General features: G+C 39.7%; 1 protein-coding gene across 5 annotated transcripts in view; it reads right to left on the reverse strand.

The window, feature by feature from the left end:
- LOC139770108 (cysteine-rich secretory protein 1) overlaps nt 1-19,543 on the reverse strand; it is a 51,722-nt gene that overhangs the window by 17,888 nt on the left and 14,291 nt on the right. The window contains exon 1 of one of the 5 annotated variants that reach the window (XM_071701823.1): nt 8,372-8,572. The exons of the other annotated variants lie outside the window; for them this stretch is intronic. Within the exon in view, the coding sequence (XP_071557924.1) occupies nt 8,372-8,418 (47 nt within the window). The 5' untranslated portion in view covers nt 8,419-8,572. Of the gene's footprint in view, nt 1-8,371; nt 8,573-19,543 lie in introns of those variants that run through there. 5 annotated transcript variants of the gene reach the window in all.

Consider the following 19,543-nt stretch of genomic DNA (forward strand, 5'->3'; position numbering starts at 1 on the left):
TTTTTTATCACAATTGCCTTTTAACTTACAACGCCATTTCATGAAGTTTTATACCTTTTGTTTTTTAAATTCTCCCGTTTATACCAATTTTTTATTTTTACTTTAACAAGTCTTGTTTAAGAATCTCAGACGTCTTTCCCTACCTACATTATCACGAAGACTATATTCTCTGAATAGGTAGTATAAAAGAAAAGAATTTTTATTAGACAACTTTTTTTTACGTTCTATCGTTTTTATGCTTTAATTGCAAGTGTATTTTGCATGCAAAAGTGCAAAGTAAAAATTAAATGTAAAATAAGCTAAAGATGTTGTAAAAAGTACAAATATGTATATACGAACTTATAATTAAAATCATCATTAATTTAATTTTTGCTGGCAGTTATCACTAATTTCATAGTTTTCATATTATGCAGAAGTGTAACAATGTCGTTGTATAAATAAGTTAAGTTTTATATTATATTGTAACATTGTAAACATCGACATATGCAAGACTTGTCGGCGCCTTGGCATTATTTCAAAATCGTACATGACAGTCCAAATCCACTCCTTTGTCGAAGCACATATATGCGGTGCTCGCGGCTCGCCCTCGAGGGTTAAAAGGATATGATGGTGCCGTAGTACTACCACATATTCCACATTTATTGCACGTTTGATGTGAACAGTGTAGATAGATATATAGTTTATTCTAATGCGAGTGTGCGGTGCGCCTTTATAGCGCAGCGCTAGTGGTAGAAGCGAAGTGAGGTCAGCCGTGTCTGACCACAACCGTCGTTTTCACTGAAGCAATTCACTTAAAGTATGTTATAGCTTAATTTACTCATACTCAGCGTTCTTTCTTTTATTCTCTTGTTATTATCTGTCTCATGACTTGTGCAAATTTATTATCGAGTTTAAGCTATAATTCAATAAAGATACAGGCGTAAAGATATGGCTCTCATAATATAAGAGGCCGGTATATTAAAGTGTTAAAAGTGCTGTTTCGCTGAATTAAAATTAGTTTCTCTGCCGTTTTTTCGAGTACGATTCTCGTACTAATCGGTAATGGAAAATTAATGAGGCCGATTGAATGCCACAAGGCATCGATTCTTTTGTCGGACGAGTTGGTTATTACGAGATTCATTACACTCCATGTTACATAAGGAATAAAGGGACGCTCCTTTCATCAAGAGTCAAAAGCGGCAGTTCGTCAATAATTCAGAGGAAATTTCAGACCGAGGATAAGCCCGACGGCAACCGCATTTAATTTGCGACAAAGTCCGTGGTCGACGAAGTACCCGTGAGACGACGATGCGCGCGCGTGTTACCGCGTAAAACATGTAGCGCGTAATATCGGCCGCGTGTAAATTGCTCATAAATATTTTCACTTAATTTCGCAAATCAAGAGTGCGTCGCACGGATAACAACGGTTCCGTCAAGCCCCTCGGTAACGCCCGTTTATAATTAAAATCGTAATTGCGAAGTAGCTTGCCGACTACGAGATGATCTAACTTCTCGTTTTGGGATAACCACGGCTCTGAATTTAAGACCGTGCAATGATTTATTATACCGCGCAACGCGATGATTCTCGATATTTGTTCTGCAAATAAGAAACATTTATCAATGTAACACAATTTGACACGCGATCAATGACGCGTATTTGTATATTTAACATAATTAACGTAAATGCGGAATCGACTTTCGTAAACACGGAAACACTTTCAAATATAAGCTGAATTAATCAATATATTTGGAAACTTGAAGGCACATATTTAAACGTTCTAGAAATTAATTTTAAAATAAAAAAATATTTTTTATATAAGAAAAATTACAATAAAAAAAGAGTTTCATTGAATTTATTAAAATAATTATGCCTGCAGTCCGTCGAGCTGCGTATAAGCATGGTTATCATCTTTTTTCTTTCTTTTTACTTTATATATCTTCTTATGAGTTATGATAAGATGACGATTTATTACAGCTATAATATCGTTATCGCGTAACGTTAGAACTCTTGGAGGATTATCTAAATGTTGATATAATACTATTATGTCATTTGCCTCCCTCGTTGCAGCAGCACAAAAGTCGAATTACAAGGCCGCGGACGACCTCTTTGACTCTCCGTCGTAGTCGGAAACGGGAAACTTTATCGATAGTTTCGCATTCCCCGCCATTAAACGCGGCTTTCGCATTCAACTGAATCCCGAAGTATCTCGCTAATGGGTACACCCGGGCTTTTGTGCGTTAAACTCCGAATGAATCGTCACCGCATTGCCGCCGCGACATTGCTACTAACAAACGGAGGCATAAATCGACCGGTTATTTCGCGGTGCACATGCACGAGCATTATATTTTTTAATAAAAAAAACATGGAAATAACACTGCAATTTGAGGCAGCAAAGCTACAAAGAGCCTCCGATTACAAAGTATCGTGCGGCATATATTGAAATATTATTCCGACGGTGAATATCGAAATTGCAGAACCATTTTTCATCTCACAGATTATTTTTTTTCGGACGAAAGCAGTTTATTTTAAATGCGTTGCCAGTTGTTTGGGAAAATGTTAAATGGAAATTATAATAGAGGATCAAAAATATAAATGCGTAGAAAATACGAATCATTTAACGTTCTTCATAGTATACCTACATGTACGACATTTACTTTCTTTTACAAACAATTATTTTTTTTCTATTATGTTTTCGATATAACAAATTTCTAGGTTATTATTTGCAGTCCTGTAATAAATCCACAAATCAATAATAAATTTTATTAATCTATAAATTAAAAATCTTTAATATTTAAATTTATATATCATGGATTCAGTCTGCGGTTTAAATCTTATTGTTAGAGAAAATTTAATTTCAAATTCGAAAGTACAGTTCTGCTACTGATCATAATGCTTTGCCGGATATCATACATAGCATTTTATATGACATTATATTCACGTATATTTCCCAACGATTTCCGACTTGGAAGTCAACGAAGTAAATTGCAAATTTCCATTGTGTCGCGGGACACGATGATCAAACAGCCGATGGTGCACATTCGACGGGAGTGTACGCTGGAAACGTTTTCTAGAAGTACTCTCTCGTGCATATTCATGGTGGTTGGCTGAACACTCGATCGATTGCCAATAGACACCACGAGCCAATATGGAGGCTAATTCCGGACGTGAAAACGTTAGCCGCGCGGGGTGGTCCGTGACCAAGTAGATGGATAAAATAAACTACAAGATAATGGAAATTGGACGTAATAAAACAGATTGTGTGATGTGAGCAAACTAAATCTATAAATATCAAATATATCAAGCAAGAACAGACTAGATACACAATTTGTCGGTCATGATGTCGTAATTCACTAAGTGAAGGTTACAAATGTATGAATTTAGTTTCTTAAATATATTTTTGAACTTCTGAAATATTGGCATTCAATCACGACACAATGAGGTGAGTGAATTTTGGAGACAGCATAAATTGGAAAGCTAAAGTTCGGGCAAATAACTAGAAAATTGCACTGTTACAAGATAAATAATTCAGATAAGTTTATGCTTTCGAAATGCATTTCGTCGCGATTTTTTTTGTAAAATTATGCATTTACATTATTTTATAGAAATGACCGAATCATCAGAAATAAAAACAAAATGAATTTCAAACGGACCATGGTATGATGGCGCATAATAATTTTTCTCTTTTTACGGACAGCGTAAATGTGCAACGTTTTATTTTCTATAATGTGATGCGAATACGTGCCGAGTATACATGTTGGGCAATGATTTTTGCACGAGCTCAACGCGACACAATGCCACCTTGCACTCAGGTGCAACGTTTTCCCATTGCATAAAGTGGATACAGGCGGAAGTGCGATGCGAACATCTCCCAGTGACCGGCTTATGTATATGCATTGCGGTTGGACGCTCGTTTGACTGTCAATATCAATGTCAACCGACTATCCAAATTGTAACGGCCGGTCCTTCAACATCCAAGAGCAAGCAAACGTACATGTTACGATGACACATGTTGCTCAAGGTTGACGATTTCGTATTCGTATTCTAACGCGCATTTGCAATGCATATCGTCGATCCATTTAAGTCTCAGTGATTTTTAATCGGGCAGACAAGAATTTAATAGCGTGTATTATTAAAGCATTGATATTTTCAACTTTTAATGAAGTGTCCTACTTTCTAGAGTAACGCAGTCACAACACATCGCAAACAAATTATGGATTAAAATATTCTTCCAAAAATTAACATTAGAAGCTAATCCGTTAGAAGCTAAGAAATAATAAAATCTGTATCGGAGGTGAGGGGGAAAAAACTTGCTGTTTTCGTTGCAGTCACCAGTCCGCTTTTATTTTCTGCTTTTGCAATCACGAAGCAAATGAAAACTCGGCTTTCTCAACTGGAGATAAAGACGCGCGCCGATGCCAGTAAATATGTACACGAACTTCCTAGGATAAAAGGGGGTCGCAGGGCTAAGCTTTTCCCATCCTCTCGCGTCTCCGTCGAATTAATGGGCGCTCGCTACAGCGGGCGCATTTACTCGATATTTTACTCGTGCCCTAGCGCATTGGAAAAAGTTTAACGGCGGCGTTTTTCCACGACGACAAAAAGAAGCGGCCATCAACGGCTGCTCCCTCTAACGCCGCCACCCTTCGTTGTCAGTTGCTCGACAGCTCGTAGACTTCCAACCCTTTCTACAGCGAAAAATTCTCGCCACCTCAGTGGAGGGTGAAATCGGAACGATCGGTGGTCGTGCGAAAGGAGGACAATTTGCTTCGTGATTGCAACCATCCGCGCGCCGTACTTGTCCTTTATAGCTGCAAGAGTACACAGCTGTGAGTATCCTCATGATTTTTAGGGAAGTATGACGTTAAAAACACCGCAAATAATTTTTTTACACGGTTTTTCTAAGTGACTTCAAATGTTGAAATATATAAAATTCTTACGCTGTAAATGGTTGGAAGTGTGAAGAAATGCATTTTTTTATACGAATTAATCTTTAGCAGTATAAAAAATAATAAAATTGCGTATTTTAATTTATGCTCGTCACTTCATTGTGATAGAATTTTTACTTAATTATACTGGGATAATGTTAAATATAATGATGTTGAATATAATGTTGGATACAAAATATAAAGAAAGCGTAAAAGCAAAAAAATAATATTTTTACTTTTTGTTAAAATCAACTGTAAGCTCGTAATGTAATTCGACACATTAATTTAGAGCAACGCGCGGCGCGAACAAACGGGGGGTGTTAAAGACGCGAGAGAAATATCCGTATCAGTTGACGGTGCCGGCACTTGAATGGTGTTTCGTTACCCATGCATGCAGAACCGGTGTTGTGCGGATACTCCGTAAGCCTCATATACAATCCCGAATCCCCCAGGTTCACCGCAGAAGCGCGGTAAATGGCCTGGGGCATCGTTCGCCCCTGAACTGTGATCAGGAAAGGTAGAGAGAGAGAGAGAGAGAGAGAGAGGAGAGAGAGAGAGAGAGAGAGAGAGAGAGAGAGAGAGAGAGAGAGAGAGAGAGAGAGAGAGAGAGAGAGAGAGAGAGAGAGAGAGACCCGAGTAGTGCGAAACGTGTACACAATGTCAAGATGTTCGAGCGGAATTCCGGCTGACAAGACTAGAATTATATCGTATTTACAGCAGACGTCGCGTCGATCCCGTAATACAGCTTATCGACATAAGCTTATCGTCGATCCCGTTCGAACGTAGAGCCAAAATTCCCGTTTCAGATCTTCTCGATACATCGCGTGCGAACCGAACACCCTACCCATTGACGGATCGGTAAGTCTCTTCTCTTGCTCCTCGAAATGCGAGAAGTCACGTTTCCTGACGAGAAACTAGCGTCCCTCGCGAGACGCAGCCGCGCGCTCGCTTCGTGCGCGCATTGTAGCGTGTACCGGCGCAATTTGCCATTCAACCTAGAATCCGTGTTTGCCAAATAGTTCGTCCCGGATACGTGTGTGGCTGCACCTGCAGCCCCGAACTGGCGACGTGTGCTGCAATTCCATCAGCGATCGGCAACATCCGGAAGACGCGCGGCATCGACGCTTTATCGCCCCCCTCGCCTTCCCCCCCTCCCGCCGCTCGCCATTCTCGTAAGCAAACTCGTGCTCGTCCCGCGAGTTTAATGGGGAACGGATCGTAGAACGAGTGGAAAGGAGTCAACAATCCGTCCGCGTAATTGGGTAACTCGAGAGCGCTCGCGTGGAATGGAGTTTCCGCCCGATATGCTGATCGTTGCCCTCTTGGATATACTCGGCAATGTCTAAGATAGGTATCAAGGACTCTGAAATTTTTGCATTTTATATGTAGATCCAAAGATTCTTGGATCTTAGAGAGATTCTGGGATCCTAGAATCCCCAAGTAATCTGGAATCTTAGATAGGGTAACCAGATTTTTTTTCATGAGATTCGAACGATAGGGAGGAGAATTAGAACATTTGGCACGAAAAGAAAACAAACCTAGAAAACTAGTGGAGTTTTACATATTTTCATTATCAAAATGCCATTATATTGTATCAATTTATTATTAATTATTCTCTAAGTGTATCACATAAAATATAAGTATTTTTTTTGCATAAAAATTATTTTATAAAATACGATACAATAAAACAGCAATATTAATAGTAATATATGACTTTAAGAAATAAAACATAGGCGAAAGGCGAAAGATATTTAAATTTTTAGTTATATGATTCTAAGTACAAAATTTAATAAATTTTAAAAATGTATGCTATGTGTTGTGTAGAGACTCAATATGTTTATGGAGTGTAACACAATAGTTAATTGTGCAAAAATTATATTTAAAAAACATGTCTCACTTTTAACACTTTTTTAATAGCAAAGTATCACGTTCGAAGATGTCGGTTTTATCAGCAATCGGATATCCTCCCAATATAATTGTATTTTTCTAAGGATAAGGTCGGATGATTGATATCATATCGAATCGATTGGTCTCTTATTTCCAATTTCCAGGCAAAGTGCTACGAATCCATCGTAAAAGCCTCCATACACTGTAGCTTTTTTCAATAATTTTACCCGAACAGACTCTATACAAGTTGACCTTAATCCTAAATCCTGGGGAACATTCATTCGCTTGGAGCTGTCGAAAAAAGCATGTATATAGACTAATAGCGAGATACTCCAAAAATTGACGTCATGTACATAAGAATGCCGGGAATGAAGTTCGGGCGTGTAATGCAAGTTGTTTCGATAGGTATCTCATCGAGAAAGGAACAGCCCTCGTAACTGTAAATGAGTCGAGCAAGCGAGGGGCGGGGGAGAAAGAGTTTGTAGGAGAAGGAAAAATAGCGGAAGAAGTTTTAAGTAGTTCCCAAAGTTTTGCAATCAATACTGTCACCAGCAACGGCCGGATAAATTCACCTCGAATCGTTTTCATAAACTCAAGTCCGTTCGCGATTTATCGGGATCGCTCGCAACAACAGTACCGATAGGCCATCGAATTAGCTCGATGACTTCTGGAAACATCGAAAGTCTTCGTTCTCTCTAATAAGATCACGGTCGGAAGAAGAAGAGAGAATTCTAGCGCGAAATATAGCTATCTAAATAGTTGTCTCAATGTCTGTATTTTAAAACTTATGTTGAGTAAATACCATTTAGAATCGCATTTGAGACGTTAAATCAAATAAAAGTGTAACAGGAAACAATCGTTAACAGTGCCGACTGGGCATCAAATTAATATTCATACTTCGATATTGAAATAACCGCGGCATATCTATATCAATATGATTGCCAATATCTGATGTTTAAAGAAAACGCGCGGTACCCCAGAACGCCGTGATGTGCGCTATAAATGTGGAAAGGGATATAAAATACGCGATAACGTGTGATATAAATTTAAAAAAATCCTGATAAACCAATCGCGTGTGGTGAAACAGCATCCTACGATTTTCTTCACGAGGTGGCCACAGGCCAAATTTTCCAATTTCACCCCTTAATCGAACGTCGGGCACGAGCATCGTTTATTCCGGTATTTATTCGTCAATATCGCGCGGGCCGCGTATATCGCGTGCCCGTATTGCACCCAAGAGATTAAAATTGCGATGTATTATTCCGATCGAAAACGGGCTGGCGTAGAGACTGCGCTCGCAACCGTGAATGCATCCCGCGTTTCGAATGTGGCGCTACCTTCCATCCGCGCCACCATTGTGATTTATGGCCCGTGTAATGCGAATCGCAAATTTACCTCAGAACCAAGACTATATGACGGAACGATTTGTCTACGAGCATAAAATATATTTTAAAATATATTTTTGAGACCGGCGTTATCCTTTTGACAGAATTTAATATTTAATTTTATGAATAATGCCGACACCTGGCGCGGCCTGGGTCAATGGCTGCCAGGGCTCTAAGTGATTTGACAAAATTACCTTATTAATTGGGCGCCAGTTAGTTTTGTGAGAACTAACAAACTCATATTCTCCTAATTCTCCGTAATCGGCTAGCGATTTTGAGCAATTTATTATGAGACAACACAAGGGGAGTTCCGTCGGAGGACCCAAGGATAAATGGATTTGCAAGACTGCTATTCCAAAATTACTGCTTGAGGCAAAGAAATACAATTTATTTTGACTCACGATACAGGCTTCTCCGATTGAGCTGTCCTCAATCACAATTAAGTTTCACAGAATATTTTACACTTTATATAAATTTACAAAATCTCACAATCTCTATACTTTATATTATTCCTCGACTAGCCGCTTCAACAGACGGAAGGAAAGTATCCTTCCTTGCTTCCTAACGGCAGCGCGCGGACCGTTCCCCCCCCCCCAATTTCCTGATCTAGCTCCCATATGGATCTATCCATACGGATCGATATTGAATTCTTTTGCGCACGCGCGTTACCGTTTATCAAATTCGACGGGGCTCGCTAACAACGAATAACGCAAAACACAACAACATTCAAATGAGACAAACAGAGGATACATCGACACAATTAGACAAATGGGCAAGTTTCGGCGACTCTCTTCGAGGAGTGATTGAGTCAAGCGTTGACGTCAGGGGGAATTTTACTTTCCTGTCACATTTTGAAATTTTTACGGCAAAATTTGCTTGGCAAGTTTCTCCTCACGTACGTCAGTCCTTGTCTCTGATGTGACGTCAATTTTATATCCCTTTTCACATTCGTGATTTCTTCTGACAAAAAGTAATTACTCGGAAATTTTATCGTCGCATGGAAAACATTTTTTGGATAGATTAAAATTTTAATTCGGTCAGTCTAGATAAAACAGCAGGATGTTTGATATAGTCAAGTAAATATTTTTTCACGATCTAAATTTTGTATGATCTTCTATGATATCAAAGATTAACTAGTGAGTGTCACTCCGCGCGTAACATTTCATCCATTAAAACTTAGTATTATTTCTAATTTAAAAAAAATGATTACCTGGCGATTTTTTCATCGTATGGAAAAAATTATTTTTGGACAAGTTGAAATTTTAATATAGCTTTTAGGTGTATTAGAGCATCAGGTATTAGAGTGGTCTACTTTAAACTATGCATTTTTCAAAACTGAATCTTTTATAATGCATACGAGTTACCTAATGAGTTTCCCTTCACACACAGAAAGTTTCGGTGCAGCTGGAATTTTAATCGAACATTTACATTAAATATTTGAATAGTCTATTTTGGCAAAAACTCTTTTTCCAGATTTGAGTCTTTCATCACGAGTGAAAGTTACCTAGCGAATTTTATACGACGAACGAAAGTTTCTGTAGTCTGATACATATTTTAACCAAGTTACATTTGCATTGAATGTTAGAATAGATGGTCTTGAGAAAATCTTCCTTTAAATCCAGATCTTTACAGCTGAAAAACCTTTGTCACTCACAAAAATGTTATGCGGTTGAATTACTATCTGTTTTTATCCCTGTCATATTTTCCACCTGCTTTTATACAACGCTGTAGTTATGAAAAGTTCTCTTTTTCTAGTTTTAAAAATACCTATAACACGTTTATAGTTTTGCGCTATTAAACGTATTTCACTATGATGCACATTTTATATGCACGTAAACTCGTAAAAAAAGTTGATTGCAAAACTCTCTAGGATAAATGTGCACATAAAAATATTCGCCTACTAATATTTCTAATAATTAATATAATATTTAAACACATTTCTAATTTAAAAGTTTCTTTATATCCTTTTTTTATTTTTTCCTATATTAAAAACAGGCAAAGTCATAAACTTTTAATATACGCAATATTCTTACTATAATAGTTGTTTTTACCTTTTATTTAAAGTGAAGTTAACAGAAAAATATGCGTGTCTTATACTACATAATTGTAAAGAATAAATAATATGTACTTTTAATAGTAAGAATACTATATGATAGGTACACCAGAAACAATCGCTGGTTTGTCGCAAATCCAGCTAGACTGTAGATTCTGATTTATTCGCAAAACGGCAGTAACGCCCAAGGGTTGCTTGGATGGACACAAAGGGACAATATTATACGCTGCACTATCGCAGTGTACACGAGCTAGCCATTTTTGCTGTACACTGCACGGAGGTTTTATTTCTGCTCTATTTTATGTAGCTTGAGGGAGATTTTTTTTCATTTACTTAAGATTTATTTATCAGTTTTTATCATACATTCTAAAAGTTCTCGATTTTAATACAGTTTACCCGAACAGAACTCAACGAAGTTAACTGTTTTCTTTTTATTTAACTTAAATCTTCATCGTTTTGGTATATGACATGAAAAAAAGTTGCAAGCATGTTGAAAACGACGGTAGGCACCCATGCAATCGAGTTTGTTTTTCCGCCATTCTCGCTAAAAATTCGCGACTAAAGGGAATCCGTGACAAAGGCGAATTTAGAAGTTCGCGCATAACACAGAAAATTGTAGTGTAATTCTCTATGGAAAATTCGATGTGACAAATGGAGAGTTTCGGATGTTTCATAATTCTACGAATGAAGGGTGGAAACTATCCGTTGCATTTGCATGCCGTTGCGGCGCGGTTACATTCTTTCGTAATTAAATAAAACCGTTCCGGGGTACGCAAGAATTCTGCGCGATCGATACCTGACGTCATGAGAATGGCCAAAAAAAAGAGACGGTACGCGGTGGCGCAGAGGCAGCGCGAGATTCACCAACTTCGTTTCCCGCGACCAGTTTTCCGCTCTGGCGCGTTGTTTTTAATTTGTCCTAATTAACGCGCAATTAGGGGCTGCGTCACGTAAGCTGTCGCGGCGTAAGTCGACGAGCGGCGGCTTATCCGGAAATTGCTTTCTCAACTGCGCGCTGTAAACTCAATTCTTCCCTATGTCTCTTTTTTAATTAAAACTATCCGCCCGCGCGCGCATGTCGTAATCGTCGTGGCATTAAGAGGATACTTCTATCCCGATGCCTCTTCCTTTTTTGAAACAGCACGAAAAGTCAGAGACGGCCGCGTCGAAGTGTTCTCGCAGCGCGTGAGAGTACGCCCATTATTTCACTTTAAATCCAACAGGATTTTCCATTTTTCCCGACGGCGCTGGCCGCCTAACGCGCGCACTCTGTTCTCGGGTATCTCCCGGAGACTGGAAGTTATTACTGCTCGGAGCGTGCTTTATTTCCATTATTATTTGCTCGGCGAGTTTTCGAGCGCGAGCAAGGTGCCCGACGTCGTTCGAAAGCTCATTATAATAATATCGGCCTAGTATTTGCATTGAAATGATAATTTGTATTCACACCGTGCCGTCGCTCGACAAGCTACACCCTTTGTCTACCTTCGGTCCCTACCACTTTGCATTATTCTTTAACTCGCAAATAACACAACCATACTCGAGCGAAATTATTTGCTTCTTGCGTAACGATTATTATTATCATTATTTTCGCACATCTTCTCTATAAAATGTTATGTCATTAAAGAAGAGATACCTGTAAAAATACATACAAATACCTGTTACGTAAAATGGTAAGGTATTGCGAACCACGTTCACTAGTATTATCTGTATGATAACAAGCTTGTTGTAATAACGCTCAATCGTGCCTTGTCAAGTTTTACCTCTGGTATTCGCCGGTTTGCTATCTTCCAGTTGCGACAGCGTTTAGAAAAGCCGCGTCTTGGAAGGAACTACGGCACGTTCCAGCTTCATTTCGGAGACGACGACGTGATTTTTCGCGACCGTTCACGGATTACTGCAATCCGGTACGCGCAACTTTCCCGTCGTCACGGAATTAATGCATCCGGCGACAGCTGCTTTGACAGTCGTTATTGAAATTCCATCGATAGTGAGAAAATTTTAATAACATCTCCGTCATTTCAGCAGAGCGATGGAGAAGCCGGAAATAAGGAAGTAGGCTGTAAGTGAAGATTAGATCGCAGGCTGTAGATCAGGGAAAATACGATTTAGCACGTACGTTTACATTAACTCTTTTGTCACTGATAGAGCACGTATTTATCAAGTCTTTTGTTTCATTTTTTCCTGCGTCTATTGAATATATTGAAAATAAATAAGATCGTAAAAGACGTGCAACCATTGCAAAAAAATGTTCTCTTCGAAATAATTTATTGTTAGCTTTCTCTGGAAAAAAAAAAATATCAAACTTATACAATTTATTTTTGTTATAATATAACTGCTTCTATTTTTACGCATATAACTGCGTGAGACGGTGGCAAGAATAAACTGTTGCCACGAACACGAACAATTCTAATTACGGCCCCTTAAGAGGGAAATCACGCAGCTGCCGTAAATAGAAGCGCCGCGCCGTTGATTGCGGAATTAATTGTTCCCCCTCAGGAATTTGATCGGCAATAATTAAATTTCGCGCACTGTTTATAAAGTTTCTGGGGTAGAACGCATATTCTTCTAACATCGGAGCCCACTTGCTTCCTTTATTTCGTTCTGCGTAAGCGATTCGCCATTTGTCTCACGGTTAATGACTTCTCGCAAATCGTCGAGCAAATCACATTCGCGCAAAATGAGAAAAGTGTACCTGCGTAAAAATACACAGGCGGTACTATAAATCTTTGGTTTCGCAGTTCCTTCATTCCACGGATCCTTGCTTCCTGTAGTCTTCGCTTTCATAAATCCTGGGAACATCGTGGATACTATGTTTCAGGAATTCTTAATTCCACGGTACCTTGATTTCGCAAATTCTCAGTTCTACAAATCAATACCTCTGTGGCTTTTTTATTACGTACACAGAGATTCCGGGAAACGCAAGAAAAGTCTAGAAAATTTATTCAAATGTAAGAGAGGTTTCCTCTTCAACAAATCTTTCGACGAATCTTGAAATAAAAATTCTTTTTCCTTTCCGTTCTCTCCTCTTCATACTAACAATGTTTGATTAAACACAATGTTTTTAATTACAATGTTATTAGATTACGACACGTGTAACTCGCAGACGAGATGCGAATAGTGCGTATAGGAGAATCGCGACACTTCGTGAAAAATCGTACATATACTTCGAAGAATCCCGCAATCGCCGCGAATGATAACACCCAGTCGGCTTTTCCATTCAGCCCGCACGAGCGAACCGGGACTTCTTTGGATCGGCGACGTCTTTCACGAGAATGGAGCGGTGAGATGGGATGAGCTTTGAACTCTTATCAAAAGTGCATTTCAGCGCAAGCGACGAACGGGAATGCCCAGAGTTTTGAATGCAACGCGGCAACCGACAATGAGATTACAATGGAGTCTCGCGGCTCGCGACATATTCAAAATGTCGCATTTATACAAACTTATCAGTGCACAACCCTCCGTACGATCTTTGGACGAATAATAAAAAGTAGTTTGGAAAGGGGGTGTCCGCGCGGTGATTTTCACGCGAGAGATAACACGAGTTTTAATGTCGCGGAACATCGGGAAAGTTAAACGTTTGAAAAACGTGATAGAAGTAAAGATTACTGGTATCTCTCTCTTTTATCCTATCCGAACACTCGCTACACATACACACAAATAAAGTGTGTCCCTATTGAACGATTGCGACTTCTTATGAGAAAAATGTTTTCGTATATTAGAAAATAATAATGTATATTTTCCAAAATGATGCTGATATTAGTAAAATGTAAAATTAAATCTGATTACTTTTTTAAACCATATTTGAGTTTAATTTATCTTATTTAAATATTCTTTGTACGTAACTCAAAACTAGTCAGTATAAATTACGTAAGTCTCAAAAGCAAAAGAAAATAATTGAGTAGAAATTATATCTATGCAGGAAAAGAGTGCAAATGAGAAGAGCAATAGGCGGATAAAATAAACTGTAATATATTTCCGACAACATTAAATCTTCTTTGAGGGATCTTCTATCCCTTATAACTTATAAGACGTATTTATAATTGCATTTAATTAACAAATAATATATGACGCATAATAATGTGCACATAATTATTTTACGAGGGCACGGGTACTCATGTTCCAAAGCTTATATATACGTGTATAATGCACGCAGTATAACTGGAGGGTTATAACAGACAAGCTGCTTCCAGCCTCATCGTCGACTAAGTGCTATTGTTCTTCCCGCATGATCCTAAACGAGCTGCCCATTGTCTAGCCTGAATTTGGTAAATTAACGTCGGCGTTTGCGGTTATCCGACTACGTAAACACAAACCGAGAAGAAGCGTTAGAACACAATGGAGAAGTGAATGCAGAGGCTGCGTCAGGTAGATAGCTGCAGCGATTATTTGTTATCTTGAAATTCTTCGATTATTCAATTTGGAGTTGATCTTTCTTAGCAAAAACCTTTTATCTCTCTTCTTTCTCGTTATTTTATTATTTTATTATATATTTTATTATTTTTTTATTATTTTATAATTTTAGAACTTTTATATATATATTGTCGATTAAGTGTCGAATGAAAAGTCCCTCGAGATAAAATCTGTTCGCAATTAACCGAAAAATATCACGGATCCGTAATGCAGAGTCTACGTCAAATTTTTATCAAAGAGACCGACGAGGTGTGGAGGTTTCTGGGGCGTTATAACATAAGAGAGGGTCGAAAAGTTCGGGAACTTTTCTCGCGAAGATGAACCAACCCATGCAAATGCCTCTAGATGGAAGCATCTCGATTCTTCTCTCTGACAAGCAAAATCTTGTCGTAACTTGCCACCTCGTGAAAGCCAGGAACATATTAGTTTTCATCGGATGACCGTCTCCTCTCGGAATGAAACTTTCCACCCCTTCCCCCTTCCCTCTTTCTGTCTCTTTCGGGCGATCGCGACGGATCCTCCGGCTCGAAGGACCACCGATTCGGAGTTTCGGCACGTCGATCGGCCGCGACGTTGGTCCATGCAGCCAGCCAAGAGCCAAGCCATACCGGGAAATCTCGACCCCGGGTTCTTCGCCGGCAGTACCGCGTGAGAACCGCGAGACGCGTTGGCGGAAGAACCGGGTATCCGGGGGAGCCGATCGGGCATGAAGCGCGCTCTGATTGCACAAAGAGGTGGCGAAAAGGGAACGCGATTGATTGCCACGATTGTGGCGGCTGTCGGGGATCCTCCTCCCCCGATCCCGCGATTTACTTCAGAAACACAATGCGCCATCCTCCGATACGATACGACTTATTTCGCCGTGTTTGCCTTCTCATGGAAAGTCTCGGCGAAAGTCTCAACGACCGCGAGTTGTCGAAAGTTTGTTAACTGTCTCGTCGTCGGTGCGCTGTAGACCAGCTCAATTACGTTGGTATCCGGAATATTCATCGTAATCCACTTAAATATAGAAAGATCTCAATATTTACGGTTAATGAAAAAGATATTTCTTGAGTTTCGAGTGGCCAGATAATCGATAATTCAGGTCACGTACACGTTAAACATAATTTTCGCGAGAATTAAATCGTCGATTTCTGGTTCTGGAGTCTGGAGTATTAGATTACTTCACATGGAGCGATGCGCTTCTTGAAAAACTTTATTTAATAATAGTGGCGCTGTCCGTTTAACTGGAAATAAAGAAATTGAATCGGATATTATCGGAAATGTAATCTTTATTGCATGCGATTGTCATCGATAAGTGTATAATTAAAGTACCAAAATTGACCTCAATGTTACATAAAAAAAAATAAAACCATTTTTCTTTATATATCGACCCCAAGCTATCGGATCAAGCCTACTTAGAACTTGATCCGTTCACTCGTTATTGAGATCTCAACATTTCGAGTACCTACTCGCAACTCGTCGCGTCGCGTAAAAGAGTCACGGTCGGTCTCGCTCCGCGTGTACTTGACGCGAGACACTACCGTGTCTCTTGATACTGAACATGCTGCGATGCAAATCTAATATTGAATTAACTGTAAATGTTCATCGCGTCTGTACATTTATGTTACCGATTTATTTAAGGAATATCCGAAAAAAAGATAATAGGAATATAATTTAGATATCATACGTGTGCGGGAGCGGACGCGATTAGCAGTTTATTCACGCAGGGGCAATTCATATAAGCAGCATCTTATAGAATTGCGGAATCCGTTGCGATTACGTCGGCACGACGGGAAAGAAGTAATCAGATTGATTGCCACGATTGCAGTAGTGCTCAAGCGCCGTCTCCCGCTATCGAAGAATACAATTGGCTTGAGTGCTCTCGGCTTGAGAAATCAGGTCAGATAAGTGCAGCCAATCATTAAGCGGATCTGAGAAGTCCCGTCGGATTGTTGTTATCTCTATATTCTCGATTCGTCGTTATCGTTGCGCTGGACGGAACGACGGATCATTGGCTACATCGAGAGTGATTTTAGGTGATGGTCTCATCGCGTTTCTCCCTTTTCTTCCTCCATTTTCTTTTCGTATCATCAGTTGGGTCAAGAATGCTGCAATGTTTTCGAGAGCTGCGCGCGAATAGGATCGGAATAGAATCGATAGAAAGGATATTATATTCCAGATCCATAACATTGTCTGTAATCGCTTGTTATATACAGGAACATGAATTTTTATCTTCCAAAATAAATCAGAATAACTATACATCAGTAGTAAGATTTAACGTTCTTCTTTAGTGATAAACTTTTTTAGTGACGTTCTATGATTTTCAGGCTTAAAATTCTTCAGAGTCATTGAAACAACCATAACACGCGATTATTTAACAATTTAGTAAACTAAAGCTTGACGAAATATTCTCTTAAAGGCTAAATATTCTATTAAATGAAATTGAAAAAAGATTTTGCTATATCTCGTGTCTGTAAAGATGGTCTCTAGAAAGCTGTTTATACGCCCAATTAAGGAATTGTTGTACGGTCGACTGTCATGGAGATATCAAATTGACCGAGAAAGATGGCTCGATAATACACAAACACCGCGCGATATATTGTCTCATTGCGCCTCCAGTGTTCATTCTCTGCTCAGCTACGAATTATCTCCGGGCTCCCATCAGTCCCAAGCCATCATAAACGACCCGCACATCATAAATCTCGGAAGATATTGCCGTAGTTACATCCGCGGGGACGATATATCGCTGGCGATTATTACGATAGTGCGGGGGCCCACCGATAAGCGCGTTTCGTCGCTCTCTCGTAGGGCATCGATCCTGCATCGACGTAGCGGATCGCCCTAACGCCGATAGCGACTAGATCGTGACAATCGTGACAATTTTGCGTTTGACGTGTATACAATCGCGTCGGTCTATTTGCGCGTATTTACGACCGCCTCGCGGCGCGTTCTGACTCGGTTAATTGGCCGTGCGTACGCGGCGCAGATGCGCTCGCGGCGACAACCCGGTTCCCCGGTAGATCAATTAGACGTTGCACGCCTCGTCGTTTCGACGGATTGATCCGCCCGTTTGAGACGCATTTTACGGTAGTGTCGCATTGGCGCACATCCCGGATTTCCATTTAACCTGTGACATGTTACGTCGCTTTTTCGGAATCGGACAAATTGAAAATGCATCGCGATAAGGAAACGTTGTTACTTCGTGATTCATTGTTTCTGTACAAATCGGCAGAAAATAATTCGAGTCTTTTGAATTCATGAAATTTATAAAGTCACTGCCTTCGACGCTCGCGTACTTACACACTTTTCCCTATAGGGTAAACTCGGGTAAGATGGCCATAGAGGAAAGATGGCCAACCTATGTTCTTTCAATCTAGCTCGCCATGAAACATCGAATGAACATGAGTTGGCCATCTTTCCTGTATATGATCATCTTACCCGAGTTCACCCTACAAAATTACATTTAAGAGACAGATTACATTTAAGAGACGTGTCCCCGTAACTCCTTCGTCAGGCACAATATGGACATCCGAAGAGCCAGGATCTCGGCAGTATAATCTACGGGATTTTAAACTAAATCCGGGCCTTGTCGAAAAGGAAGAAAAGCAGGTGGAAATCCAACGAGGGGGAAGCAGAAGGAGAAGGGAAGGTGTCTTCGTTCGTCGGCAGACGGCCAACATGCAAATCCTTCACGATGGCACAGGAGAGGGATTTCGATGGCGGAAGGGTTTTCGGTTTATCCATATTAATGCTTCTAATTAAGTCTCAGACGGCACTTCGCACGGACGTAGATGCAAACAGGAAAACACGTGTAGTGAAGCGCATAGCGGCGCGGCGAGTTGTAGCGCGAACGAATGGCAGGGACGATAATATTGATTTGGATTTGTGTCTGTTTGTTCATTTGGATGTATGAACGGTCGACTCTCCAGGAAACTTAACTCAAGCGTCGAGGTATGAAGTACTGAAAGCTACGAGCTGGCAACGATGCTATGCGTTGCAGATTTGCGAAATCGGCTAATTTAGAGGAATAAACCGTGATGGAGGAAAAGTTGTTGCTCTGAGAAACGTACGTCGTCTTCCAAATTGCGACGAGGCTGAGGTCCTCCCAGGAAATTAAATTTATGTCGGAAAAATCAGGAAGGAGATTGCGTAAAACATGTTATCGTATCCATTATACATAGTATAGTTTATAAAATTAATGTATGAGCGTAATGTCACGTGACGCGCGCGATTTCTCAGCGATGAAGCCGCGGAAAGATAAGCGTAAGAACAATTCGCTTGCGCAAACTGCTGCGAAACTATTCCCATTGCATTTCGCGCGGATGTAATATCCCTCGCGCTCTTGTCGCATATCCGTAACACGTGTCGACGCTACGAAAGCGTAGAAATTCATGCAAATCTCGAGATTACTTGCGCAACTAGTACACGTTAGAAATACTAGTACACTAGTATTTCTCGTATTTTAACTTTAGGAAAATACGAGAGAGCGAGAACGCTCCGCGGACGTATTGCACAGTGTAGTCTTAAATCTCCGAGGAGGCAAGAGAGGCTAGAGTACCGCTTTACACCGTGTTTATTTGTTCATTGGACATGCCCGCGCGATATTGTAAAGTCAGACGTGTAGCAGCAGACTTCCTACGCGTATCGAATCCTTTAATTAACTGCAATTCGTCATTCTGTTGGCGTATCATTCGATAGCTCGTCGTGTAAGAGGAATATTTTATTTAAATACGCTTCGAAAGAAATTTGTGAAAACATAATTGCGTTCTTATTTATATTATTTCGTTACACATTAATTATTTTTACATATTTTACACATTGTAAAATCTATTTACAATTATTTATTTATTACTAAATTCGATATAAAGCTCATTTTTTGTAGATGCGACTCGCTCTCGAAATTTAATTTTCATAAATTTCT

This window comes from Temnothorax nylanderi, unplaced genomic scaffold, assembly GCF_030848795.1.
Source record: "Temnothorax nylanderi isolate EJ_2023f unplaced genomic scaffold, tnyl_v1.0 TNYL_tig0027_pilon, whole genome shotgun sequence".
Taxonomy (NCBI): domain Eukaryota; kingdom Metazoa; phylum Arthropoda; class Insecta; order Hymenoptera; family Formicidae; genus Temnothorax; species Temnothorax nylanderi.